The 27,492-nt window shown below is 49.8% G+C and overlaps 1 protein-coding gene across 1 annotated transcript; it reads left to right on the top strand.

Moving 5' to 3' along the window:
- Nucleotides 1-227: 227 nt before the first annotated feature.
- On the top strand, nt 228-25,687 carry CRHR1 (corticotropin releasing hormone receptor 1). The gene is made up of 13 exons (XM_042836054.1): nt 228-336; nt 6,919-7,003; nt 15,038-15,157; nt 16,572-16,657; nt 17,678-17,784; nt 18,157-18,277; nt 18,557-18,710; nt 19,012-19,072; nt 19,953-20,025; nt 21,116-21,201; nt 21,882-22,017; nt 22,194-22,235; nt 23,606-25,687. Exons 1-13 carry the CDS (start codon nt 292-294, stop codon nt 23,744-23,746), a joined length of 1,257 nt encoding a protein of 418 aa, XP_042691988.1. The 5' UTR covers nt 228-291; the 3' UTR covers nt 23,747-25,687.
- The last annotated feature ends 1,805 nt before the right edge of the window (nt 25,688-27,492 follow it).

Raw genomic sequence — 27,492 nt, 5'->3', positions numbered from 1 at the left:
GAAGAGAAAGCAAAGACCGTGGTCCTGGGGGGGGTGCCGAAGGGAGGTGGAGGAAGGAAAAGGGGAGGAGGAAGAGGAGGAGGAGGGAAGGGGGAGTGGGAGGCGGTGGGGAGGGGTGCAGCCCATCGGCTGGCGAGCTGAGGGGTGGGCTGGCAGCCGGAGCGGCTCGCAAGGAGATTATAAAAGGCGGTGAGTGGGGAACGGCGGACGCACCTGAGCCTGAGGATTTGGAGCCCCGACGGCAGCGGAGCCGGCCATGCCTCGGGTCGCTGGGTGCGGAGGGAGCTAAGGATGGTGCCCGGTCCGCGTCCTGCACTCCTCCTCTTTCTCCTGCAGGTAAGGTGCTCGCCAGACCTTTATCCCAGAAGGACTCTTCTGCCTCGCACTCTGACCCGCTCCGTGTCTCCGAGTTTTCCCTTTCTTTGAAGAAGTCAAAGGGGAAAAGGCAACGCAACGACCACCGGGGGTTCCCCCAGGTCAGCGTGGGCTCTCGGCAGGAGCTCACAGCGGGGAGGTTGGCAGCTGGAGCTGGGGTTTCTTCACCAGGTCCCCCTCCGTCACTGGATGCTCCCAGTGTCACCAGTTTTCCTTTGGCTGTGGGAGGGGGCGGCTGTGCTGGGGGTGTGATGGATGGGGACAGCACAAGAGGAGAGCTTTATTCTTCCTCCTCTTTTATTGATTTCCTAAGGAAACCTCTCCTTTCTCCCCAACCCCCCACCTGCAAAGCAGAAGACTTTCCTCTCTGAATTGCTTGCTTTGGAACTGAAGCCACTGTTAATTTTGCAGCTCTGCACAAAATGCAAATGCTTTGTCAGAAGCAATATTCTTTCCTCCCTGAGGGCTCATCTGTTAAGCAAATGCTCCCAGCCCAAAGCATGAGTAGACCCCCAGGCACCAGCAATGAGAAATGGGAAAGGTTTCCAGTGATATCCTGAGCAGGCACGTAAACACAATGACCACAATTATGGTTAAACGTCTGTGTCAAGTGGGTTAAAAAATGAATAAATGTGCCTTGCTCCCTGCAAAATGCTGTCTCAGTGGCCCAGTTGTGACTGCAGAGTTAAAAGGACAGCAAAAACAGAGTCAGCTCATCCTTTTAGCACCGTTGCAGTTCGTACCCACAGATTGGGTTCTCACAGTGTAAATTTGGCTTCTCCTTTGGGATGAAAAGTTCTCACCTGGGTGAGAGGAGCTGATCTGTGCCTGCTGAGCAGGGCGCCAAGCTGCTGCTGCGTTGCAAAGCTCCTTGCTCCTTTAAGTGAATGGCCCCAGTCCTGTTTTGTAAGAGCTCTTTCTGCAGTTGTGTTGCCTGGTGCAGGTTTTGCTTGGCGTTGATATGAGAAATGAAAAAGGGATAAAGTGGGAGCTCTTCCCCCCCCACCCCAGGTTCCCCCTGTCATCACAGTGACAGTGTTGGCAAAGCCTGCTTTGATAGGAGAAGGGTCTGAGATGGGGGAATATGGAGCAAAGGTGGGTCACAAAACCAGCCCAAAGGCTCTGGGATGAGGTTCCTGTGCTTTCCTAGAGCCCCCAGGCTCGAGGGCTTCTCTAGCTGCTCACATGTGTTCTCCAAGCATGGTGGCATTGTGAAGATGGGGCTGAGTTCTCCAAACCCTTCCAGACTTTGAAATCACAAAAAAAGCAGCCTAAAGAAAAGAAGGCTGTGGGGAGACCTCATTATGGCCTTCCAGTATTTAAGGGGAATTTATAATCATGAGGGAAATCAACCTTTTACACAGGTAGGTAGTGATAGGACAAGGGGGAATGGTTTTAAACTAAAGAAGGGAAGAGATTTAGATTAAATATCAGGGGAAATGGTGAGGTGCTGGAATGGGTTGCTCAGAGAGGCCGTGGGTGTCACATCTTTGGAGGTATTCAAGGCCAGGGTGCGTGGGGCTCTGGGAAGTCTGGTCCAGTCCTAAATCTAGCTGCTGGCAACCCTGAGTGTGGCCAACAGGTTTGGAACCTCAGGTCCCTTCCAATCCAAATCATTCTATGGTTGATTGGTTTGTCCATCTCATGTCTACTCATGCTTTGGGCTGTGCAAGGGTGATGGACAGACAATGAGACAGGCAGCCAAAATTGCTTCAGAATACTCTCTGGCATCTTGCACATCATTTAAACAAACCAAACAAGTGGCTGAAAAAGAATGAGTTCATCTGCCGTGGTGTCAGGAACTGATGGCATTACTGGGGCTGATAGTAAAGGAAAGCCAAGATGTGATGGTGGGGGGTGGTTTCCCCTCTTCCTTGACTCTCCTTAGTAGCAATAAGCCCAAAGCCAGCTTCCCACCCTTTGCTACATAGGATGTGCTTCTGACTCTGGGGATCTCCTCTGTACCGTGCTTTCTTTAAATGCTGGAGTTGATGCAGTGTGTGTGAGCTCACCCCTGTGGTTTCACATCTTCAATGGAAAACCGAACAGAAATTGCATGGCTTGTTCCCAGAATAGCTGCTCTATTGCCATAGAATGAATGTATAGAAATGCAGGGAGCGTAGCCTGCAGAGAAGGCTCAACCCTGCCCTAAAATACAGCCCTGCTCACCAGATAACCTGCACAGAGCTGGCTCAGAAGTTGATCCATTGCCTTGGTGTGGTTGGGGTTTCCCCAGCTATGAATAGAGATAAGCATAGAAAGTTAGAGGTGAGTTAAATGGCAGGTGCTCAGCCCAGGCCATGGCCCTCAAAACATGAGGGAGGACTGCGGCACAGATGGGGGCAAGAAGTCTCCAAGCCCTAAAGTGAAAATATTTGAATTCTCAGAGTTCCCATATTTGAAGTTTGTAGGGGAGTTTCATACAAACACTTCAGGAAAGCAGTTCTGTGCATGTGCCCATCTCCTTTAGCAGCCTTTTCTCTGGCCCGTTCAGATGCCTTAGGAGCTGCTTTGATTCCCAGTGTCCCCTACACCAGCTTGTTTCTCTTTTTAGCTTCTACCATCCGTATGGTATCATTCATTTTTTCACCTGTCCCCCCAAAAATCCATGTCCCCTGTGATAGATAACCCAAATTGAAATTATTTACATGAAGCAAGAGATTAGAGTGTAATCCAGGAAACACTTTAATTTCCCATAAATCAGGCTTTACAGGCATTCACTTAACCCTGATTGATATTCTTTTGTTATGTTCTGCATCCAGCGTGCTCAGGGAGGCTCCAAATGTAATAAATACTCACATCGAAGCTTCTGTCTGCATGGGGGCAGGGGCTGGCTCTCTAGCATGGCTAAACTCATCAATTCACATGTTTTAATGCCAGGTGGAAGCGTTAGCACAGTAACATCAGCCATAGGAAAACCCCTCCTGGGGTTCTTGCTTTGAGCATCGGTCTGTGTGTACATAGGGATTCCTTCAGGAGGGATTTTCTTCTTCCACACTCACTGAAGAATGAATGTGAGTTGTTGCTGCAGCCTGGCAGGGAGCCCAGCTGGGCTGGGGAGCAGCAACGGGGGTGGAAAGGGTTCCTACAGCAGGAACACCTGCAGGGAGGATGCTGCTGTGGTTGAGCCATGGTGAGCAACCATGGGCACATCCTCATGAGAAAGGCAGCCTGCAGAGTGGCTTGAAACCAAATTTTGGAAGCACCTGACTGGGAGAAGAGACCATAAAAAGTGTCTCCAGAGGGGTGTCCCTCCGGCTCAGCTCCTGTCACCAGGTGGTACCCACAGGAGGATGTGACACCCTTCCACCCAGCTGCCCTCATCTTGAGGGTTTTCCTGCACTGACCAAACCAACCAAGCCATTCCTGCTCCTTTCTCCTTACAGAACCCCCTCCAGCCCTCCCAGGGGTCTCAGAGGCCATCACCACCCATCCATTAGTCCCACTGACCTCTCTGTGCAAAGCCGCTGGCTCGCATCCTGCTGATTGCTCTGCTCTCCAATTACAGCTCTGCCAGCCGTGGAAAACCCAAACCCTGACTTAGATTGCTAATTAGACTCCGAACCATCTCTCTCGTTGCTCTGAGCTGTCTGTCAGCCCTTCTGCCATGCAGATCCGATCTTGTTTAAAGCAAGATCTCGAGGGGGAACAAGCCTGTCCCTGGGTAGTATGGGACGGGGGGGGGTAATGTTTGACTCAGATGTTAACGTATTAATTAATATCTGTGGATTGCTTTGGAGAGAGAAAGCACTGCAGGGGAACATTAATTCCTAATTGTTGTTAATTGAATTTTGCTGCTAGGTCGGAGGCAGGTCAGAGAGACAGATGCCCTGTGCATATGCCTGTGTGTGTGTGTGTGTGTGTGTGTGTGTGTGTGTGTGTGTGAGTGTCAGTCAGAGCTTGCTCCTCACACTCGTATCAGCACTGAGCATCCTCAGGCCGATGCTCCCCAAAAAGCCGTGCAGCTCAGAGCTCAGCTGGTGGAATGTGATGCAAACAACCTACCCCATGCAGTGCAGCAAAGCCTGAACAATCCTAGGCAAGTTGTTCCAAGTGCCTCAGTTTCCCTTGTGACCCAATTTGGATCTGTTGAGGGTGACGCACTGACCACAGAGGGTGTTTGCGATGCAAAGGGGACAGAAATGATGGAGCAGTGTCACTTTTTGGTGTCTCAGCTGTGTCCTGCAAGATCCAGGCTTAACTAAGTATTCTCAGTGTCAGCTGTGATGCCTTCAGGTGTGTGAAACAGAGACATTAGTATAGGCTGGAGGGAGCAGTGCTGAAGCCGTGGTTGGCTGCAGGTGATGGAGAAGCTGCTCCAGCACAGAGCCATGCAACTCCTGGCAGAGCATCATGCTCATAGGAGCACGCCCTGGCAGAGCAGGACCTCCGTGCAGAGCAACTGCTTCTGCAAAAGCAGATTGCTTACCTTCCCCTGCGCAGCTGAATGCTCAGCTGAAGCGCTCTGTGATTTTTGGCAGCCTAAAAGAGATCACAAAGGTTTTTCTTTGCTGCAGAGCAGGATTGGCTGTACTCTGTGTCAAAGCAAAAGCGGGAGGGCTGAGGAAAGGGGACGTTGGGGTGTGTGTGGCTTCGGCTTGGCCAGGCTGGGACCTGCTGGGTGCCATGTGGCAGCTGACAGTGGGGATGTAAGGACGGAGCTCTGACCTATTCCTTCCACAAAGCCTGCAGAGGGGTTAAAGCAACCTGCAGATGACAAAGCACACACGAGAGCCTGACCAGCAGGGTACTAGGATGCTTTTGGCTTGTGCAAATGCACCTGGAGTCACCACCTTAACACTGCTAGCAGCATGGCTGATGGGGGCAGGTTAAAAAAAAAAAAAAAAGCTGTTTGTTTTGCTTTATTTGGAGGATTTTGTTTACTTTTTTTTTTTTTTGCCATTTTAGTCCATTTTCAAAGTCTGTCCAGAGCCGACTTCTGCATTCCATCGCTCCATCCTCACCCCTCTAGCTGTAGCTCAGCCCATGCTGCAGCTCAGTGCCAAGACCTCTCCCTGTGTCTGGAAGGAGGATGGGCACTGCCAGGCTGAGCAGGCTGTGATCTGCACCATCACATCCAATTAACGCTTGCAGGCCTGTTCATTTGAAATCATTTCAGTTGAAATCATCCCAACTCCTTTTGGGAAGAAACCTGGAGTCCCAGCTGCCCATGCAGTGAGCCACAGGTCTGGCAGGTACCAAGGCAGAGGGGATGGACCTCTGCAGCCCAATTACCCTATCTCTGGATCTTGGGAGCTCTCATGTTTGGGGTCGTGCTTCACTAGCACTGATCCCAGGGCCCAGCCTTACTCAGAGCATCACTGGGTGTGGTGGGATCTTGCAGGACTGGAGCAATGGGAGCCCTTGCAGTGAATGCATTTGGGGCAGGGTTGTGCTGCTGGATCCCATGTGCCATCTGGAGCAGTCATAACAAGGGAGCTATTCTCAGCTCTGTTTGTACGTCTGCCTGACATCTCACTTGCTGTCAAAACCAGCTTCCCAAGGCAGTAAATAGTTGTTTGGAAAAGAGCAAGTGGGTGCCGAGCTTGTCTCCCCATCTGAATACATCCTGCTCATGCTTCAGTAGAGTGCAGGGGATTTCTGGGCATGCCAGCACTGAGGGACGTAGGGAGCATGCATCTTCCCTACCCAGCTTGATTTTGAAGATAAATGGCACACAGGAAGGGAGATGGGGCACTGGAGAGTAGCCTGGCCATGGGGAAGGAGTCTCCTCAGCCTCGCCTGCTGCTGGTGGCCATTGTCTGAGCGCGGGGACTGACCTCTGCCATCCCTCATTCATCCCATCCATTCATCACATCCATTCATTGCTCCTGCCACGCAGGGCTGAAGAGGTCATTGCAATCTCTGCCAGAAGCCATCCTTCAGCAGCAGTTTATCCGAAATAGCTCCCCAGGCAGATGGAGTCAGTGGTTCTCGCTTCTAGAGGAGCTGCAGAGCCACCCAGGAGCTGTTCTGGAGAAGCATGTGCCAATGGGATTGTTTGTGGTCAGTGCTTCCCCATGCAGGCAATGGCAATGCTTGCAGACAAGCTCCTCTCCTTGAGAAGGCTTCCTCCTCACCCTGTGGATCAGATCCCCTTAAGGATGCATATTAGCATCTTCCTGCTGACAGCTTACAAGGCTGTGATTTTAATAAGGTATCACAAATCCGAACGTGGTGTCAGGCTCATCATGTTTCCTCTGCCTGCTCTTGGGATGCAAAGATGCTAAAAGTGGTGATTAAAATGCTAAACAGGAGAAACTGAAGCTCAGCAGGGGCTGTGCAGGGCTGCAGCGTGGGTCACTGGGGGAATACTTGGGGAAGAAGAACAATGGGTGGGGAAAAAAAGCAGATAATATGAGTCCCCAAGACTGGAAAAGCAGCCCTGTAAATGGGTGCATGCAGATTTGGGGATGACACCCATCAAGACACGGATAAGCTCAGTTCAGACCCACCTGCTGCCACACCTAGGAAGGAACAGAGGTGTGAGGAAGCTGTATGTTGCTTGTGAAAAGCTGTTCCATTTGCTCTCTCCCCATGCAGGCATTTCTCCTCTGGGATAGCCCCGTTGCAGCCTCCATCCAAGAGCAGTACTGTGAGAGCCTGCTGCCCACCACCAACCACACGGGTGAGTGTCCTGTGTCCTCAGCTCATGCTCAGGGCATGTGGAGGCAGAGGTGGCCAGGTGAGGGTGAGCCCCTTTTTGGGGGTGGGAATGTGCTGAGGCTGCACTGCAGCCCTGTGGTGAACACTGCATCAGCATTTTGCAGAGTGTCAGTTGAGGCAGGTAGAAGATGCAGAGCTCAGGAGAGCTAAAAATAGGAAAAATAAATGTGCTTTGGGCTGGAGGAGAGGTGGGCAAAGAGACACCTGCTCCGTTGCTGCTGCCGTGCTGCCCCTTCCCTGTTGCACCCAAGGACATCAGGAGCCAAAGTGGTCCTCAGTACTGACTGCCCTCTGCTAATCAGGAACCATTGTCCCCTTTGTCTGCACCCCTTCACCATGCCCAAAGGTGACAACAAGAGGTTGTGGCTTTCTGCAGACACCAAGTCACCAAAGCAGCATGACCATGATGTGTCCAGGGCTCAGCTGCCCTTTGTCCCCAGTGCTCCCTGTGCTGTGCCACTGAACACTGCTGGGGACATGGAAACAGCTCTTAGGGATGTGGCTGGGATTGACCACCCAAGCTGGGTGACACCAGCAGGGTCATGGGCACTTCTTTCATATCCAAGAACCCCTGCAAGGGTTTGTACCCATCTAGGTCAGGCCCACAAAGCATTGTGTATTGTCCTACATTGAAGATGTGATTTAGATGTCACCACAGCAGTGACGGATCTGGGTTGGAGATGGATCTGGGGGGGGGAATGGTGGTTGAGGGAGAGGAGAGGAGCTTCCAGGCAGTAGGAGGAAGATCCTCCCTGATCCAGGATTCTTCAGAACTCATTTCTCAGTAACTGACAGAGGACTGAGCATGCATCAAACAATTGCCCAGCTTGACCTGGTCCCTGTTCAGCAGAGCATCTTTCCATCAGGATGATGGATGTCTCCCTGCCGCGCCGCTCCCATTAGCAACATTAAAAAGTCCTTTTTAAACAATTCCAGCTGGGCACTGGCTGATTCAGTGCCTGGATGTTTGTCAGAGTCCAGTGCACCTTAGCAAGGAGCATCCCCAACCTGAAACATGGAGGTAGAAAGCCAAAGGTAAAGCAAGGCTGGTGGTAGAAATGGAAATGTCTGCATGTCTCTGTCCGGGGGGATATGCAGAGGAGAAGCCTGGCCATCACTCATGGGCTTTGCTCCCTGGAGGTTTCATTTCTCCACGAGGTGTTTGTCCTTGGCCAAGTTAAGCAGTGATAAATGGCATTGGTTTTCTGTGTCTCTGGCTCTGACCCACGCATTGTGAGGAGCTCCTCCAGACCTTCCTGTGATGGAGGAGCTGGCCCATGGCACAAAGCATGGGGCCTCCTTATGCTTAACTCATGGCTTCCATCACCTCTGCTGTCACTTCCTGAGCCTGGGATAGAGAGAGCAGGGAGCATTTCCAAGCAGCAGGCACTGCTTTTTGCAGGCACTGGACTTCCTTCCATTGGGATTTATCAGTGCAAAGCCATTCAGGAGCAAGTGCACCTAGGCATCCATCGCTCTGGGATGGAGAGCACAACAGGCCAGGCTTTAAATCTGCAAAATCTCTGCCAACCTGCCTGTCTTGCATGGGTAACTCTATTGGTGTGGGATGGGGATGGTGCACGTGAGTGTTGCTCCCTGCTCAGGGAGGAGGCTGAGCTGAAACTAATTGTCCTGTGCCTGTTGTTTGGCAAGTGGAGCTCAGCGTCAGCCCTCATCCTTGGGGTCTGTTTAAGCCCTGCCTGATTTAGGCAGCAGTTCTGAGGACGAGATGTTCACAAAACTGGCAACTTTGTTTTGAGGCTATTTGAAGCGGGGATGATGCTACTTGTTAGGATGATGCTAATGGGAATTGCAGCAAGGCTACAAGACTTTATTTGTTAATGTCTGCATAACTCTTGGGAAATGGCACGTGCTGGCAACACGAGCCCAATGCTCCTCCAGCACACAGCACATTGGGCATCAACTGGATGCACAAAGGGGCTCTGGTATGGGATCACTCCTCCAAAAATCATCCCAGCCCACATTCTCACCCTTCTCACACTGCCAGTCACTTTGCTACTAAATTTCATACTTCTTAATGAAGATGCAAGGCTGGGCGGTTCCACTGCTGGTGCTCTGAAATGCATGCACTGAGCTGGAAAGATCTCTGCTCAGAGCAGAGAGGTGCAGAGAAATGCAGGTGATGCTCACTGGGCAAAGTCCCATGGTGTTCAGCCTCATTCAGGCTCCTGCATAGGCGTGATAGTTCAACTTACTATTGTAGGCATCAGCAGTGCCTCTCAGTGAGTATCCATGCACTCAGATTGGCTGCTCTATTGCAAAGGCTGTTTTTCTGTTTGCTCCTCCAAGTAGAAATCATATTAAGCTGGACTTGAGACCAAGAAGGTGCATTAGAAGCCAGGTCAGCTTGCACCTTCAAACACCTGGAAAACAAAAAATTAAGCTTAATTCAACTTAATCAAAGAGAAATAATGAAGATAACCTTGTTTGGGGTTGAAAGGTGCCTGTCCTGAGGGCTCCCAGCCTTCAGATTGCTGCAGAAAGCAATTTACCTTCCTGATTTCAGTTCCCTGGGGTCTGTACACAGCTGCTTCTCCCCTTGCCACAAAGCTTTTGCAGAGGGATGAGGTCATTTTGCCCATGGGGATGAAGCATCCCGCTGTCAAAAGAATGCTTCTCACTGAAGCCTTTGCACTGGGAAGGAAATGGGAGCCCGAGTAGATGGGGAAGCCTCCTCCTAATTAACAGGTGAGGCATTTCCAGAGCAGCCCAACAGAAAGCACTCGAGCAGAGCAAGTGCTTGAGGGGTTATTTTGCCTTTCATGCATTCAGGCTTGGATCAGCCCAAGGAGTTGGCACCCAATTGCTAATAGCTCTGGTGCTTCTGGCTGCACAATTCACTTCTTCAAGCTGTTAAATTGTTATCACAGTAAATTGTTATCCTTAATCCCCTGTGCGTGCCCAGAAGAGAGCAAGAAGCACAGCTGATTCCTTCCAGGAAAGAAGTGATTCGGGCCACTGCACATTCACCTAAAGCAAAAGGAAGTGACACCAAAGCTAGGCAGAGCTGAATAAAAATGTGTTTGTTTGTTTTTAAAATACTTGAGCTTTCTTCAAGGGGAGAAGGGAGCATCGCTTTGCATTCAAATAAACAAATTGAGCTGGGGCAGATATAGCAAAAGCCTGGGACTGAGATGCACAGAAGAGCTGTGGGCAATGTGAACATTTCGTTGCCTGTGCTTTGCAGAACAGGTGTGGGGACAAGTTTTGCAGCGGGTGACACTGGGACCAGGAGCCTTCCTCCCTCTCCACTTCCACACCAGTGGCACTGCGACAGCCGTCCCTGCCCTGTTGCAGCTCTTCTATTCACTTGCTGCCTCCCCAGGGGAAGAGACTGGAATTTAAATTCATAAAGGTCAAATTCACAACATCACCACCTCTTCTCCCTTCAGCCTGGTTGGCATCTTTCCTGCTGATGTAGAAATACTAATAAAAGGGCTAAAGAGGCAGCAGGGAGTCCTGGCAGGGACTCAGTACTGATGGAGAGCAGCGATACTGGTGCTGATAAATTTGTACTCACCTATATGGAAAAATCACAGTGTTTTAAGTGTATGCAGGTATTGATAAAGCCATTCTGCTTCATCATCTGGGAAATGGGAATGTCGATAGAAACTTGCTCCTATTCACATGTTTGTCATCGTGGAAGAGGGAAGACGGTGACAGTTTGAGGTTTTCTGGTAGGAAGCAGAGCGTTAGCACATCTCAGTGCTGTTAAACTGCACTTTGGACTGGATGCTGTAACATCCCTGCCAACTGCTCCGCTCTGTTTTCACCACATTACAGAGGAAACCTTTGCCAGCGAGGGGTTGTGCTTGTGCTTCCTTGCTCACCCAGCACAAAGACCAGGGATGCTATGGAATAAAGCTGACTGATACCCTTGGAAATAACATAACAACCACATCGTGCGTCGTATCAGAACAAACCACTCCATTATATAATCCATATGTATATGGAATCCCAACACACTAAGACAGTCTCCATAAGTTTATCTTGAAGCTGTCTCAGTGCTGACATAGCATGGATGCATCCCATCAATAGCAAAAGCTTGGCGTGATGCCTCCTGTTTATCCTTCTCCAGAATAACAGCAAAGACCCAAGGGGATGGTCAGTGAGCATGAATAGCAACAAGCTGAAAATTTATTACAAAGACACTTAATTGGCCCGCTTAATTATTTTTTTCATTGAGGATCGTGCAACTTGAATGCCTGGGAGGATTTCTGGGGATATTTTTGAGGACTGGACACTTACAGAAGTAAATAGGAACATCCAACACCACCCGAGTTCAGTGTTGAAAGTAGGGAGTGAGCAAGCATCAGGTTATTTTGAGACGATTTCAGTGTCCCCAGCCTGGCTAAGTGTTCATCCTCAACTCAAAGGGAAGGCAAATAACTCCACCACCCCAATTTCAGCTCCGTGTTAAAGTACATTGCCCACCAGTGCTGTTTCACTCACTGCCTCCAGTGTTTGGCACCTACGCTTCATGGACATGTCAGAGCCTTTACGTAAGAGCATTGTCACCAAGGCTCTTGGTTTGGGGACAGTGAGGTGTAGAATTGCTCTTCCTGTTTCACCAGTGCAGTGGAGCTGCCTGCGAGGGATGAGTGATGCTTCATGGTGCTGTGTACCCCTGGATACTGGCTGCAGTGAGTACATTCTGGTTAGATGTAGACATGGAGCCCAGGTTGATAAATACAAGTGCTGCAGAAGGAACGTCCCCTAGGAGCTCAGGGCTTCAGCCTGCATGAGAAACAGCCACTGAGGCCATCAGGGATGAACAGAGATAGTTGTTGTTGAGTAACATTTCCAGATTGGTAGAGATATGAGCTAACGCATCTCAGCTGTTACTCAGCCTCCTGAGATACCTTGGATAAATAACTGCATCATTCAACATAAGGACAAGTGTGTGATTCAGCTTCCCATCGTCTCTCCTGCCCCTTTGGCGTTGCATGAACTGACAAAGGCTTCATCTGCAGTGCAGCTGAAGCATTGCTGGGGATGCAGCATCCAGCTGAGGCACTGCATGGCTGCAAAGCTTTACTGGGGTGTGAGATGGGGATGTGTTCCCCAACATGATTCTATCAGCACAATCTTTGCTTGAACAAAGCAATGATTTGATGGTACAAAGCACAAACCTGGTCCAAACCTCCTGGCGCTGGCTTGCAGCACTACAGCCACACGTCTGGTGGTGCTGGCACAGGGTTGATGTGCTTTGCCCTCTTTACGTTTGTTCCAAATCTTTTGATAGATTAGCTGCCAGGCTTCATACGTCTGCATGGCTTTATCTTGGAGCTGTCTCAAGCTTCTGTGAGCAGCGCAGGCAGTGATAATGCCATGTTCTATAGAAGCAGCAAGGATATTGCTATAGTTATCCTAATGTAGTTATTGTGAAGTAGTCGTCTCAGTGTAAGTCCCTGGAAAAGTACTTCTTTCTTCAGAAATGCTTTACATTGCTTCAAAGCAGAAAAACCCATAAGGAAATAGGATGAGAAGGGATTTGAGTGGCTCCCCCGGTGCCACATTCTCTGTCTTAAGGCAGGACCAGCTCTCTCCTACCCTAGATGCTGTATTTCTATACAGAGTAAGGGGGCAAAATTGAGGGAGTTGGATGCAAATATTCATTGACCTTTCTTGCTGCAAAGACCAAAGCCAACAATGCTGAGGAAGCTGGAGCAGGCGGCTGCAGAACCTGGGAGAATAATCCCCTGCAAATAGAATGGGCTGCAAAGCAGATCTGAATGCCTTTAGCACTGATGCATATCATTTCCATGCTAAACAGTGCTCTAAATGCTGGGAGACATGTGCCACTGGGGAACATCTGGAGCAGACAGTGTGATGGGCAAAGGGGACAGCATAGCCCCAATGGCACCTTCTTACTGCTTTACTTAACCCTTCCCCAGATTGAGAGTTTTTCTTCCCTACATGCTGGAGAGAAGAGCATTTCTGAGATTCAGAAAGTGGGAGAGATAGTCTAGCCTCCCACTTAAAGTGGAGTGCCAAGCAACACTGAATCAAGTGCTTTGGAGAAAAGTGGACACGTTACATCCAAACTTGAGCAGAACTGTAACCAAACAATGACACTTTTGTCTGACCACATAATTTCCATGAGTGTGTCACAGGTTTTGTTACTGATGGTTCTGCAGTGGTTTTGCTTTACTGAGTATACTTTTATAATTTACTGAGAATACGTTGCTGCCAGCCTCTGGCTCTGCTAACTTGTACTTGCTGAGCCTTGTTTGGCCCTCTGAGAACAGCACAGCCCCTGGGATGCAGGAAGGGAAACTGAGGCACAAGAGACCAAGAGAAAATAGCACTTGTGCTCAATCCTGCTGTTCCCAGAGAGAGTTTTTGCCATCGGCACTGTGCAACTTCCATTTGCCCATGCTGGGTTATTCCAAATTAATCTTTCATGCTCCAGGTATTCATGTGACTTCTCACCTGGGTGGATTCCCAGGTGACTAATAGGGAGAGCACTCACAATTTAACATTGTCCTCAGTGGAAGCAATTACCAGTTCTCTTTTCTCTATCTGGATGTGCATTATCATGAATTTTTACATAGGGATTTCATTGCCTGTGACCCTCTATTTCTCTACCAAGTCTGGGTCAAAACACCTGAGGAGCACAACAGCTCCTAATGGATGCAGATGAGACAGACATGCTCACTCTACATGTGTGATTAAACACTTTTTTTTTTTTTTCCTAAGAAAAGCTACATTAAAACAAGTTAACATAAAGTAAAGGTTGCTACAGCAACCATACACATGAAGAAAGCTAAAAGCAAAGGTCAGTGTTAAAATTAATTTCTCACTACCAGCTATGGAAGGCAGAAGGCAGCACTCACCACGCTCGGATGCTTTGCAGCTCTCACACTTGGAGCTTTCTTTGTCTAGAAAAGAGGAATGAAGACAACCCTCCTTTCCTTCACACTGAAATTGTGCACTGAGAATGTCCCAAGAAGCCACAGAGCCAATTCTTCAGATAAGCAATGGAAGAAAATATTCCCCATTAAAAAAAATACTTTTATCATGATCATCATGCAACCCTTTGCTGTTTTGTTCAGTTGCTTTTCAGCCAGCTCTATCCGTACTTGGGAAAGTACGCTGTGTCAAGTCCTGGTCGAGAGGAAAATGTGTTCTTACACTCAGTGAGCTTCTAATTGGAGGAGGTTGCCTTAGGGAATGGCGATGTCTGGCTCTGCACTGGCAGCACAAACAGCTCTGATTCCCAGAGGTGGTTGGGACTGACCTGTGCCCTGCGAGGTCTGCTGCCCATCACCCCTCTGCTGTCTGCTGGGGGTGGCATTGTGTTGATATTGCAGTCACTGCACTTCCTACCTCGCTTTGAGATGGAGCTAGGACATATTTAGCTACGGTACATGTTGTTCTAAATATACACAAATTATACATAAAAGAGCCTGCAATCTGGCCTACCTAATGTCTACATTAGTACACTTGCGTAGCTGAGAAAAGCACAAAAGTCCTGCTTGAAATCTGGAGTTTTCTTCCTGGAAAAGGCTGGAACAGACCAACAGGATGGCTGGGAAGGAGATGTTGGAGCCAGGAGGGCTCTGAGGAGCATCCTGCCAGCACCAGGAATGGGAAAATATGGCTGTTGTGAGACCAGATGCCAAAGTAATGTTTGAGGAAATGACTCTCCCTCCTTCACCCTGTTCAAAATATGGGATAAGAGATACTTCCCTTTTTGGAGGACCAGAGCAGGGGACCCCAGGCTCAGGTGGAAGGCTGGGTCAGGAAACCAGGCTTGTGCTGTAACAGGCTTAATCTGAGTGTGCAGGGCAACAATCATGAGTAGGATGGATCAACCAGCTCTTTGGAGAACCTCGGTGCAGAAAGTGTTTAGTGTCTGCCACAAAGCTTTCCTAGGAGCAGAACACACAGCAACCCAACAGCTCCACCGGGACCACAAACCCTCTAGATCCTGAGACCTCCACTGAACCTCTACCCTTCTCCCCACCAGGGCCTCAGTGCAACGCCTCCGTGGACCTGATTGGCACGTGCTGGCCCCGCAGTGCAGTGGGACAACTGGTGGCTCGGCCCTGCCCCGAGTATTTCTACGGTGTGCGATACAACACCACAAGTAAGCTGAGCAGCAGCAGTGGGGATGGGGTGGATAGCAGAACGGGGCACAACTGACAGAACATCTATGGGAACAGGGCTTGTTTGGGTGTTCTGTGGGACGTGTCATCTAAAAGTGAAATAACCCATCATCTTGCATATTGGAGAAGACGGTTGTATAATCAGGTGCTCCTTGACAAGCACTTGAGAAGGAGAAGGGAGCCAATGTCTCCATCTGGGTGACAGGAGATGTCCCCATCTGGAGGACAGGGATTGAAGAAGGACCTGTCCTGCTGCTGGAGGTGGCACTCCGGTCTATAGCCCTCAACTGAGCAGGGACACAGGGACCTCACTGTTATCTCCTTCCAGCACAGGTGGCTGAGATGTCACTGCCAACAATATGCTGGGAACAGGGGATGAAGTGGGGGCACTTGGAATACCACCAGAGCAATATGTAGCACACAGATGAGTTTATGACCACCTGAGCACTACTTTTGGTGAAAGAAACATCTCATACCATGCAGAAACCATCAGTTTTTCTGCACCACACCTTTTTATTGCTGTGGAAGATTGCATGCATGCGGATCCTGCTTCACAGTGCCTCCTTGCAGGAGTCTGTTTGCATTAATTCCCACTCATGCCTGCCCAAGAGCTATCCCATCCCTGTCTCATCCTGTTGCCCTGATGAGGCCCCTTGGTCTCTCCTGTTAATATTAGAAGCCCAGCATTGCCTTATGCTGATGCTAATCAGAGGATGCTCCAGGCCTGGCACAGTCGTGTCTTCCTGATTAGCCTTGTACCTCACCGTCTCTGTTGAGAGGCAAAGAATGCTCCTAATGCAACCAACCCCACACTGGATTTGCAGGTGATTGCTGGAGCAGGTGGAGGAGTTGGACTCATGCTGCTTGGTTGGGCATGAGGGGCAGCGCTGGTGCAGACCCAAAGCATTTTTGAGCAGGTCTGAATCATTCCTAAGTAGTTTTAAGCTGTTTGCCTCTGATTTCCATATTGCTAAAATGAGGAGAAAGGAGCTCTTTCTAAAGAAGTTCAACCCAGGTCTTGAAGCACAAGGATAGGCTTCTGAACTTTCCCATATCACATTTTGGCTCATTAGTGCTCTGGGAGGCTTGGGGCAGCATCTCAAGGGATGGATCATCTTGAAAGCACTTCCCTAAGCCTTGATGCTTTCTGGAAAAGACTCCTACCCTTTCTTTTCTCACTGTAAAGCTTTGTAGAGCAGGAGTGGCACCCCAGGAATCTGATCCTGTGTTATCTATCAACTGAAGAAATATCTGAGGCAACTTCAAAGAGAAAGATGCCACATGATATCAGAGACCACTTCCTTACTGACAGTCATCAGGTCTCATCTGGCACATCCATGGGCTTGAGCCCACCTCCAGGCACTGTTAACCCCTCGATGTGCACCTCTCTTTCAGACAATGGCTACAGGGAGTGCCTCGCTAACGGGAGCTGGGCAGCACGGGTCAACTACTCCCAGTGCCAGGAGATCCTCAGCGAGGAGGTAAGACATTGGTAGTGCTTTGGGTTCCAGGCAGAAAGTGAGGAATGGATGAAGGAATTTTGAAGGGCAACAGCATCCAGGTTCAGGAAAGGCCCAAGAGAGCTCTGGGGCTGGGCACGCACCAGCATCCATGTCTATATAAGGGTGTGGGTAGCATATGTGACTCTGTACTTGATGTACATTTTCATTCCTTTGTAAAAGTAAAAATATTTCTGATTCCTTCCACATTAAAAGGCCAAGAGGGTTTGTAATGTGAGGTCTCCTGGTCCCAGGCTGCATGGTACAGGTCAGCACATTCTCCACATTTATTACCCTCTTCTGCAGCTCCTTACCAGGAGAACAGTACGATACAAACTTCATAACTCCCTGCTGGCAGTGAAATGAAGGAGATATTTAGGAGGCTGAGAGGAATAGATACCAAAAATTATAAGCCTCTGTGTAGGTCAAGCCACCCCTCAGAGCAAAGGAGAAGAGATACAGGCTGCTCACTTGCAGTTGATAACCACCTCTGGTATTTAAGATGCTGATATCTCTTGCCAGGAATAGTTTTCTCACTCAGTTAATTGCTAATTCACAGGTTGGATGAGTGCCTAACAGCAGGAGAAATCAATTAATTTAATTATCACTCATGCCTTCCTGTGATCCCCTGTTCTCTTTGCCCAAACTCATTCCAGCCTCTCAGCTGCCCCCAGGGCTAAAGGGAATGAACAAAGACATCAAGCATCATACTGCCAGTGAGCTGGGCTGAGTTGCAGCAGGGTTTCCCCCAGATGATGGGTCAGGGATGCCCCAGTGCTGAGCAGGGCTGATGTAGGAGCAAGATGTGAAGTGCCCAAGCCCATTGCCTGGACAGTATATTTCCTCCCTAAATTAGCCCCATCTGCACTTTCCAGCAGCTTCTCCACCAGGAGAGCTCCAATGGGTTTATGCAAACGGGCCCCCAATTTGCAGAGCAGCTCTGGGTGGTGGAGGAGGAGGGTTTGGGCTTCCACTGACCCCTTTCTGTCTTCTCCCCCACAGAAGAAGAGCAAGCTGCACTACCACATCGCTGTCATCATCAACTACCTGGGGCACTGTGTCTCACTGGGGGCCCTCCTCGTGGCCTTCGTGCTCTTTATGCGCCTGCGGTGAGAGACTCGACCTGCTGCTGGGGGGGATGAGCCTACAGAGGTCCCTTTGGGTGGGCACAGACCTGGAGACCTGGTGTTTTGCTATGTCCCTTCCATAACCTGTTGTTCTCCAGCTGCTCTCCAGTATCAGAGTTATTTTCTTCCCGTTGCTTTAAAAAGCAATGCCTTATAGAGGCAGAGGGTCCTACTTGTTGCCCTCCATCTCCTGGCTGTGTCACTCAGGGCACAGCCCCAGCATCTCACTATTTGGGTTCCTTTGAAAACAATCAGCTCCACGAGGAGCCTTGTCCTCCCCTGCAGCCCACCTGGGGTCTGTCCCCAGACAACTCTTGTACTCTGATGATCCTTAGACCCCCCCCCATTCTGCAGGAGCATCCGGTGCCTGAGGAACATCATCCACTGGAACTTGATCACAGCCTTCATCCTACGCAATGCCACATGGTTTGTGGTGCAGCTCACGATGAACCCAGAGGTGCACGAGAGCAACGTGGTAGGTGGGAAGCTCAGGGATCTTAGAGATGAGGCCACAAAAGCTACTTGAGAGGTCAATAGTGCTGCTTGGTGGCTGGAGAGCAATCAAAGCTTATGGAAAACCTGGGCTCAGTTGCTCCGCTGGGGTCTGTGTCGTGTTATGGCTCAGTTTCCTCATTGTAGCATAGAGCTAACGTTGATTTTTACTGTGGCATCAACAAGAAGCAGCCACGGAGATCTGTTTGTTGTCTCCTCGAAGCAGTTCTGCTCTTCACTGTGTCTCCTAAACTCTCGGCAGGTCTGGTGCCGTTTGGTCACAGCTGCCTACAATTACTTCCACGTCACCAACTTCTTCTGGATGTTTGGCGAGGGCTGCTACCTGCACACAGCCATCGTCCTCACCTATTCCACTGACAAGCTCCGCAAGTGGATGTTCATCTGTATTGGCTGGTGTAAGTACCAGGGCCTCCCCTACATGCAGTGAGTGATACTCACCCCTATCCTCTGCTCTGGTTTCACCTAATGGCACTTAAGGATGTGCTTTAGTGGGCATGGTGGGAATGGGCTGATGATTGGACTCGATGATCTTGGAGGTTTTTTCCAACCTTAATGATTCTATGATTCTAAACAGCTCCTTTCAGGAGCATGAGAACAGTAGTTGCATGTCCATATCAGCTTGCCCTGTGCAAGAAGACCATCATTGTTTGGTTGCAGTATTGCACTCCTGAGACCTGTCTGTGTGTTCATCTGCAGGTATCCCCTTTCCCATCATTGTAGCCTGGGCCATCGGGAAGCTGTACTACGACAATGAGAAGTGAGCCTCACTGCTTTCCTTCCCTCTCCTTCCCCCTCCTTCTCTATTCCAATTCCCTGGTCGTGCCAGGATCCAGCACACAGCAGGCATGGATGTGCTTGCAGGGGATCACATGAGGTGGGGGACATGGAAATGGTGCAAGGAAAAATGATATCCTTCCATTCTTTCTTTTATCCCTCACTGCAGCACGAGCCCTGCCTGCTGCTGCATTTTTCCTTTCAAACCGCAAATGAGATTTTTAAGAAGGGAAAAAGCTAGATTAAGCCACAGCTCTTACGAAGTGTTTGCTAAGTGGAGCTGGGATTTAATCTACCGGTAGAGATATAAACTACCACCACCTGAGCCATTTTCACAGAGACTTGCTAATGGAAGACTTAACAGGAACCTGATGAGTTCATCATGGGGATGGTGGAACTGAAAAGAGCCTGCTCCAATGAATGCAGCTCGCCTTGTTTTGCAGCACTAGTTCTGCCTCGTGACTTGAGCGTCCTTATTGCACACAGGAGAAGGAATGATTAACCAAAATTCAACCAGGTGCTCTCAGGATACTGATACTACCATTAGCTCTCATGGGGTTTGCTGGGGACAGAGCCATCTTAGACCTACCTGTGTATGGTTATCCTTCCTTTCCCCATAGTAACCAGCTCCCACACTCCAGGATAAACCTCCCTATGTAGTCTGGTGTGTGGGAGAGGCTGTTCCATAGCAGCCACTCTCAGCTACAGCAGCTTAAGTCTTAGTGCCTTCATGCTATGACAGTGACCTAGGGACATTGTGTAAGGGCAGTAGTCAACTAGGTCACTTGTGCTGCAGGCTTGTCCCTGTCACCTCCTGTCCCTGACACCACATGTTCCCAACACTGCCTGCCTTTGCCTTGCAGGTGCTGGTTTGGGAAGCGAGCAGGAGTTTATACTGACTACATCTATCAAGGTCCCATGATCCTGGTGCTTCTGGTAAGGGCAAAGTGACCTTGCTTGCTATATATCAGGTCCTTCCCATCTGTATGTGGACCTGAGTCTTGCCAGTTATGCTGTCCCATGGCAGCAATGCCCTGCAAGCCTGGCTCCCCCCACTCGCATCCAGCTGTGATGAGAAACATCACACATGGATCCTGACAACTTGAGATGGGCTAGAAAGGGACTCTGGTAGGGGTGCTTCCATTAGCAGAACCCCACAAGCACTGATCAGTCTCCCCATCACTGCTGAGGCATTGTTTGTGTGCAGGCGTGTGCTCTGCCAATCAGGAGTTGCCTCAGCCTCGTTCATTGCTCTCTAGCAGTTTGCTCCTGGCCACTGGCTGAGCAGCAAACGCTTGATCCTGAGGTCAAACAATTTACTGGGACTCACTTTCTCAGGAAGGGGCAAATAGGAGCAGATCTGGCAGGTCACAAGCAGCAGTGCCAGTATCAGATCAGCATTTGCAGGACAAAAGCTGTGCACAAGGTCCCAGCAGCTTCTCCTCCTTCCATGCCCAGTGCTGGGAAAACCCAAGGGGGCATTAATCACTGGCACCAACAGCCTTCCCTGCACCTCACTGGATAATTGAGCTGCTTTCATTTCCCAGCCCATCAGGAAGCCTGGCCACTTCTAATCTGTGTCAATTGTGCTCAGCCCCAGCACCACCCCCCAATTTCATTAGCGGTTGACAGTCAGGAGAGCAGCTCCTTGCCACAATGGCAACCAATCTCCCCACATCCCTTTGTTTCCTTTACAATCCTCCTCTCCATCCACTTTTTGCTCACATCCCTTCTTCACTCGTCTTCTCATGCACCCTTCAGCCCTCAGTCCTGCAAATAAGCTCCTATATCTTATTGCTGAAGTATATACATAGATGCCCTCTTCCAGGCGAGGAAGAGAGTGTGAATCCTCATGAGAAACAGAGTCCACACATACTGCATCCACTGCTTCTCAGTTCTGAGGTTCACCCCAGGCTTGGTTTGTGTTCATGAGGTGTTCCCATTTCCCTCAGCACATTTCCTCTGCTGTGGGAATAGAGGAGAACACGGGAGAGCAGACACTTACCAGCTGCCCTCTGCTTTCTAGATCAACTTCATCTTTCTGTTCAACATCGTTCGGATTCTCATGACCAAGCTCCGAGCATCAACCACGTCGGAGACAATCCAGTACAGGTAACAGCAGGAGTGTAAAGCAGAACTAGGAACCGCCTTAGAATGATGGCATCTCCAATTTGAGGTTACTATATTCCAGTTTGCCAGCTGAAGCCCCGCATCCTCAGCTATTGTCAGCTCACCCATGCCACCTTCCAGCTTGTTCTGGTGGCTGGGGCTCACCTGCAGGTCCCAACGCAGCCCAGACCCACCAGAGATGGTTTTTCTGGCATTAAGTTACTGGTGGAATTTGTCAGCTTGGCATTGTGCTTATTCCCTAATCAAAACAAATGAGGTAGTGAGCCCCTATCCTTCCCATGCTCTCTTGCATCAGCACAATCACTTTTCACAAACCACACTTGTAATCTCATCAAGAAAAGATATCAAATTAATTAGCTGAGGTAAGTTTTTCATAAACCCATCTCGATGGGTGTAAATTATCTTACCCTCCTTAATTCCTTTTTAACGAAGACCTCGCTCAGCCAAGCAGCTCAGCTCAGCAGCTCAAGGTCAGGTCTCTGCAATCCACCACCCATTTTCTGTATGAGAAGTCAAACAAAGTGCTCAAACCAGCCCAATTATTTGGGGATTGCTTTAGGAAACAGACCAGCTCTGTTCATGTTGGTGCTGAGAGTGGGATGGGAATATTCCCCATGCTTAGCACTGCATGGTGGCAGCTCATCTCCATGGTGTCTCCTCAGAAAAGCAGTCAAGGCCACACTGGTGCTGCTGCCCTTGCTGGGAATCACCTACATGCTGTTCTTCGTCAATCCAGGGGAGGATGAAATCTCCAGGATCGTCTTCATCTACTTCAACTCTTTCCTGGAGTCCTTCCAGGTATGGCTCTCAGCTCCAGCTGCCATCCCAGGGCCCAAGGGATGTGGAGGAGCGCATGGTGTGGCTGATGTCTCATTTCACTCCTCCTCCATCCCAAAAATTGAGCCTTGGGGTTGCTTCAGAGATGCTCAACCTTGGGGTAACTCCACTGTGACTCTGCATTTGTCTCCTTCCAGGGCTTCTTTGTCTCTGTCTTCTACTGCTTCCTGAACAGTGAGGTGAGCACTGGGGCTGAGGCTGCTTGGGGGGGGTCTGTGCCCATCCTTGAGAGGGGCTGCAAGATGAGTTACCCTCAGCTGCAGGCACATCCACAACCTCACATTGTACTCACACAGGGAACAGGATATTCCTTGACTCCATGCTTTGTCCTGCTGGGGAGATCTGACAGAAAATGGGAATCGCTTCTCACAGGGAATAGAAAATGTAGTTCCTGCTCCTTCTGGTTTTGTTTGCTGTGGTTCTGTGGGTTTGTTTTGTTTGTTTTTGGTGAGAATTGCCCATGAGCACCCCATGCAAATCAAACACAGCTGACAGCTTCCAGGGCTTTGCTGTTTGGAATACTGTCTCCAGCCTTTACTAATTCTTCCTCCCAGGCTTTGCATTTGTTGTGACTTGTTTGGGCGCTGTGCTGGATTTAACAGAGATGCTCAGCCTCCAAAAATGTGAGAAACTGAGAGTTTTTGCTGCCTATCTCACATGCAGCAAGCAAGGCAAAGCTTTGGGGAAGAATTTCAGCTGAAGCAGAACATTTCATAGGAAATGTCAGTTAATCACTATTTCTTCCTATTTGGGGAAGGAAAATACCCCACTGCAAATGGATGCTTTGGGCATGCATGTGTGGGATTTAGTGCAGCAGGAGAACCCAGGATCCCATTCCCACATGCATGTTAAAAGAGGCACCTCTCAGAGTCCAACTTAAAACTCAGCAGCAAGCAAAGGAGATGAGACCAGTAGCCGATCCTTTCCCTCTCCTCCTCTTAAATGTTCTCACACCTTCACTGGCTGTGATGCACAAAAGCAACCAGCAAAGCCCCAGGGAACAGCAGCGTAAGTATTTTAAAGCTCCAGAGAAGACGCAGACCCCTCTCTGGGTTATTTTTCAAACTGCTTTTCAGCAACAAAAGGCAGCTGGCAGCATCCTGACATAACAGGCTCAGATGTGCTAAGTAACTCACTGATGCTGCTATTTTTGATGGAAAAGGAAAAGGGTCTGGACGAGAACTCGCTGGTGAGCATCTTGTGTTATGCAGCGTGTGGTCCTGCTATGGCTTCCATCCCAGCTGGGAGCCAGACAAGCCACAGAAGTCCCCAGCGGTCATTCTACCACCTCTCAGCCCCTCACACCTTCCACAGGGATATCTTTGTGCCTTTGAACAGCTTTCAGAGCCCCGTTTAGTACCAGACCCTCAATAGCAGGACCAGGAAAAAGAAAGGAATCAGGAAATCTGCGTTTCTCCTTTAGGAAAAATCACACAACCCCCCCTTGCCTTTTGCAAGCAGAGCTCAGATAATCCTTCTGCAGCGCGCATAGCTCAGCGCTGGCCAGCTAGATGGATATTAATTGTCCCTTCCTCTGTGTCACCCCCAGGTGCGCTCGGCTGTGCGGAAGCGGTGGCACCGATGGCAGGACAAGCACTCCATCCGTGCTCGGGTGGCTCGGGCCATGTCCATCCCCACCTCCCCGACCCGGGTCAGCTTCCACAGCATCAAGCAGTCCTCAGCAGTGTGAGGCAGGAGGAGGCAGCTGCCCGACGGGACCCTGCTGTGTGGGTACAGGAGCGGGGTGTGCTGCTTGCAGAGGATGCACGAACTTGCAGTGGGTAATAGGAAACTCTGCAGAAGCTCCTGTATGGACAGGACAGACCTGTAGGATGTGGGACATCTGAGATGTGTTGTTGCCTGCTTGGCCTGGTGTGACCTACTGGGGTGGCAGGAGGAATCCAGAGAGGTTGCAGCAGCTGCTCTGTCTGCATCCATCCCAGTACAATGCCCTGTGTCCCAACTCGCCCTGTATTTGTCACTTGTCTGAGGTGACACCAAGACAGGGATGCCCCAGGGATTAATCCCTCAGCTGGGTATGCTGCTCGGGGTGGGCAAAAGCTTCTGGGTTGATGAAGGTGACAGAGAGCCCGGGGCTGATTGTGGACTTTGCTTTACAACGCAGTGTTTTTAAAGCACTGGGGTTATTGGAGCCCCATCTGTCAGCTGATTTCTCCGTGTGAGACAGAGGGCAGGGAGGCTGGACACAAAGTCAGAGCCCCAGGACTCAACCTGGCTCCCTGTCCCTGCTTGGGGAAAGGTGAGGAAGAGCAGCCCTATGGAGATGTGTGTGGCTCTGTCCCTTCCTGCCCTGTTCCCACCAAGCTCAGTGCCAAAGCTGCTCCCTGCCCTCATGTAGAGACCAGGGCCGAATCCCTCCCATGCTGGGATTAAGTGCCTTGGAGGAGTGGCAGCCTCCATCCCCTCACCAGCTCCTGGGCTCTACCATGTCCCTGGTCTGCCCTCAGCATCCCATTTCACGTGGTCAGAGAATGCAGCTCTGTGTGCAGTGCAGGATCCATACCTGACCTGAGACCGCTCCATGGGATGCTCATGCAGTGGGGCTGTGGGCTGAGGCTGCTTTCTGCATCCCAGGGCTTTGCCTCCAAGGCCCTGCAGGCTTTGCTAGGAGTCACTTCACACTTCTGTGCCTCAATTCCGCCCCCCCTGTAAAGAACAGCTATAATATTTCCCATCCTCGGGAGGTTTAAGCATTGTAGAATTTGCAGGATGCGATTTCCTCAAGGCGCACCACCAAAAGGGAGCAAAATCTCTTTTCCATTAAAGAAAAGAAAGAGGGAAAAAAAAAAAAGATTCAGGCTAAAACCTTCAGGATCTTTCCTTAAACATTTACAAAGTTCATCAGTTTGAAGCAAATCCTTTCCATTTGTCTTTCTCCCTCAGAGATTTCCCTCTTGCATGTCTGCTGTGCAGCCCAACCCAGAAGTGCCCCCAGTACCATGGTGGGAGCAGCTCCCAGCCTCACTCAGTGACCCCCACTGGGACAGTTCCTTCATGTGGGTCAGGCAAAGTTCACCCATCACCAGCAGAAAGCCACACTTCATCCCAAGTGTGGGTGAGGGAAAAATCACCCTGGAGTTACACAGTGGGAAAACCAGCCGAGCCCATCCTTATTCCCACATGGGCAGATGTGTAAAAATGGTGCAAACCCTAAGGAAATTGCTGAGAAAGCACTGCTTATGGCACAGCCAGAGCCTCTCCCAGGCCCCTACCCAGTGACAGAGGGTGACATCCTGCAGGGATGGACTCCCCATGGGATGCTCTGTATTGTGTTGGGCACTTGGGTAGGCACTAGCTCAGAGCTGCTGGCAATATAGAGAAGGGAGAACCCCCCCAAGAAGTGTGTTTTCATTGTACATACTAAAGGTGTTCCCACAAGCAATGTGCTCTATGTTCCTTTGGGTTGTTGTTTGTTGTTTTTTTTTTTAAAGCTGTCATTTCTGGTGGGGAAGAAGCTGCAAACTGAAAAGAGCAAAGGGAGAAACCCAAACATGTGTTTGCATTCGCATTGCTGCTTTTCCTTTCTCTCGGTGGTTTGCTCTGACTTTGCTTCCCGTACAGAGAGGTGTGTGTGTGTGTTCTCAGCCTTCTTTGATTAAAATGACTTTGATTCCTCTCTCAAGGACTTTGGGGGCATCTTTATGGTTTGGAGAAAACACCCCCAGCACGGCCCCTCTTCACTTCCCATCTGGGGGCTTTGTGTGTCCCCAGGTCCATCCCATAGGGCAGAGGAGGGATACAGCTTTCCATGAGGATACTGCAGCATCCCGTTAAAGGTGAGGACCCCCACTATGGGTCTCCCACACTCCCAAAACCAAACACCTTTCTAAATTTTCCATGCAGCATCCTACGCTCCCTCTCACAGCTGAGCTGAGAGTAAAGGTAATATGCAATTAAGCTCCAAGTTCATTTCATACATCAGTGTTTACTAGTGAAATTCAGACACAAACACCTCTTCCTGGTCAAGCTCTTCTGCTGCAGAATTAATTTGCTCATCTCACTCAGCCTTGGAAAGCACTGTAATTTGGTAAGCACCGTGCACATAAATAATAATTACACGTTCCCACTGATTACATGATTGTATTTGAAGTTATCAAGTAATTCCAAGATGAATGACCTGCCAGTCGCTGTCTCCTGTGCTCTTGACAAGGTTGCAGCTTCTACAGACAAGCTTGCATTAACCTTTGGTGTTAGCCTGGGAGAATTTGGGCAAACTGAGGCACGGATTGCACTGTGCCACAAAACCAGATGCTGGGCTCTGCTGAGTGCCATCCTGCAGAAAGCTCTGCTCCATTGCTCCTGCATCCAGCCCTGCTTCAGAAGCAGGCAAAGCAATGTCAATGTGATGGGGGTTGGTGACCTACTTGGCATACTACAGCATCCTTCCTCCTGGTGGAAGCAGTGAGAGGTGCCCATCCAGACCCAACCAATGATTCCCCAAACACAGTCCCTTTCTGCCCCAACAGGTGCATCTTTTTCCAGCCATTTGCTGATACAACGAGGGGAAGACCCTAATTTACGTGCGCTAGGGGAAGGGTCTCAGCACCATGCCCATGGGGATTACTGCCCACAAGAGTTCCCCTAAGCAGTGACAGGGGGCAACTGCTCAAGACCCACAGGTCTCCTTTCCTGCTCCCTGGCTGCTTTGCTTGCTGCCATGCAGCCCTTCTTCCAGAAGCACAGGGGTGGGACACTAGATGGTCCCATTGAGTTCCTCTAAAGCTGCATTTGTAGCATTCACAATCACAGAAGTGTTGGCATAGCAAAAGCAGGAGAGCACAGGTGAGAAAGCCTTACCTGGATGAGCACAGGTGAGAAAACCTCACTATGAGAGCACGTGTGAATGAAATGCACTACAAGGACAGGGCTAAGAGCTTGGTGCAAGCCAGGAAAGCAGTGTGACTTTGTCTACCGGATAGAAAGGAAAATAAATTGAGATACACAGTACAAATGTTGTGTGATAAGCTGGAATTATGATGTCTAGGCTGAAGTTTGACCAGTAATGCAACACTAAGCCAAAGGCATGGTAATAGAAATGATTATGAGTCTGATGAAAATGATCTGAGTGGTTAATGGGAGCTATATTTTAATGCATTAATAAGGTTAAAGAAGTGCTCAGAGACCACAGGCAGGCTCAGCAGATAAGAAATGGCCCTTCTGTACTCCAGGTGGCTGTGTTCTGCAGGGCTGTGTGTGCAGAGATGCTTCTGGCCTCCTGTGCAAGGCAATGCTAAGGGAAACTCATCCCATCCCCAGCAACAAAACCTGTCAGGTCAACGCTGAGCAGAGCCTGTGACAGTGACAGCAAGACGAAGTTGGCCAGCAGACCACGTCTGCTCCCTGCACAGCAGGGTTTCAGCATCTGATTTCTGTGCTTTTCTATTTGTTTTTTTTTAACCCAACGCGCTTTATGAT

The sequence above is a fragment of the Centrocercus urophasianus genome, unplaced genomic scaffold (genome assembly GCF_019232065.1).
Source record: "Centrocercus urophasianus isolate 14NV4802_14NV808 unplaced genomic scaffold, USGS_Curo_1.0 seq_57, whole genome shotgun sequence".
In the NCBI taxonomy this organism is placed as follows: Eukaryota; Metazoa; Chordata; class Aves; order Galliformes; family Phasianidae; genus Centrocercus; species Centrocercus urophasianus.
The sequence above is the reverse complement of the archived record's forward strand: the minus strand, read 5'-3'. Positions and strand labels throughout refer to the sequence as shown.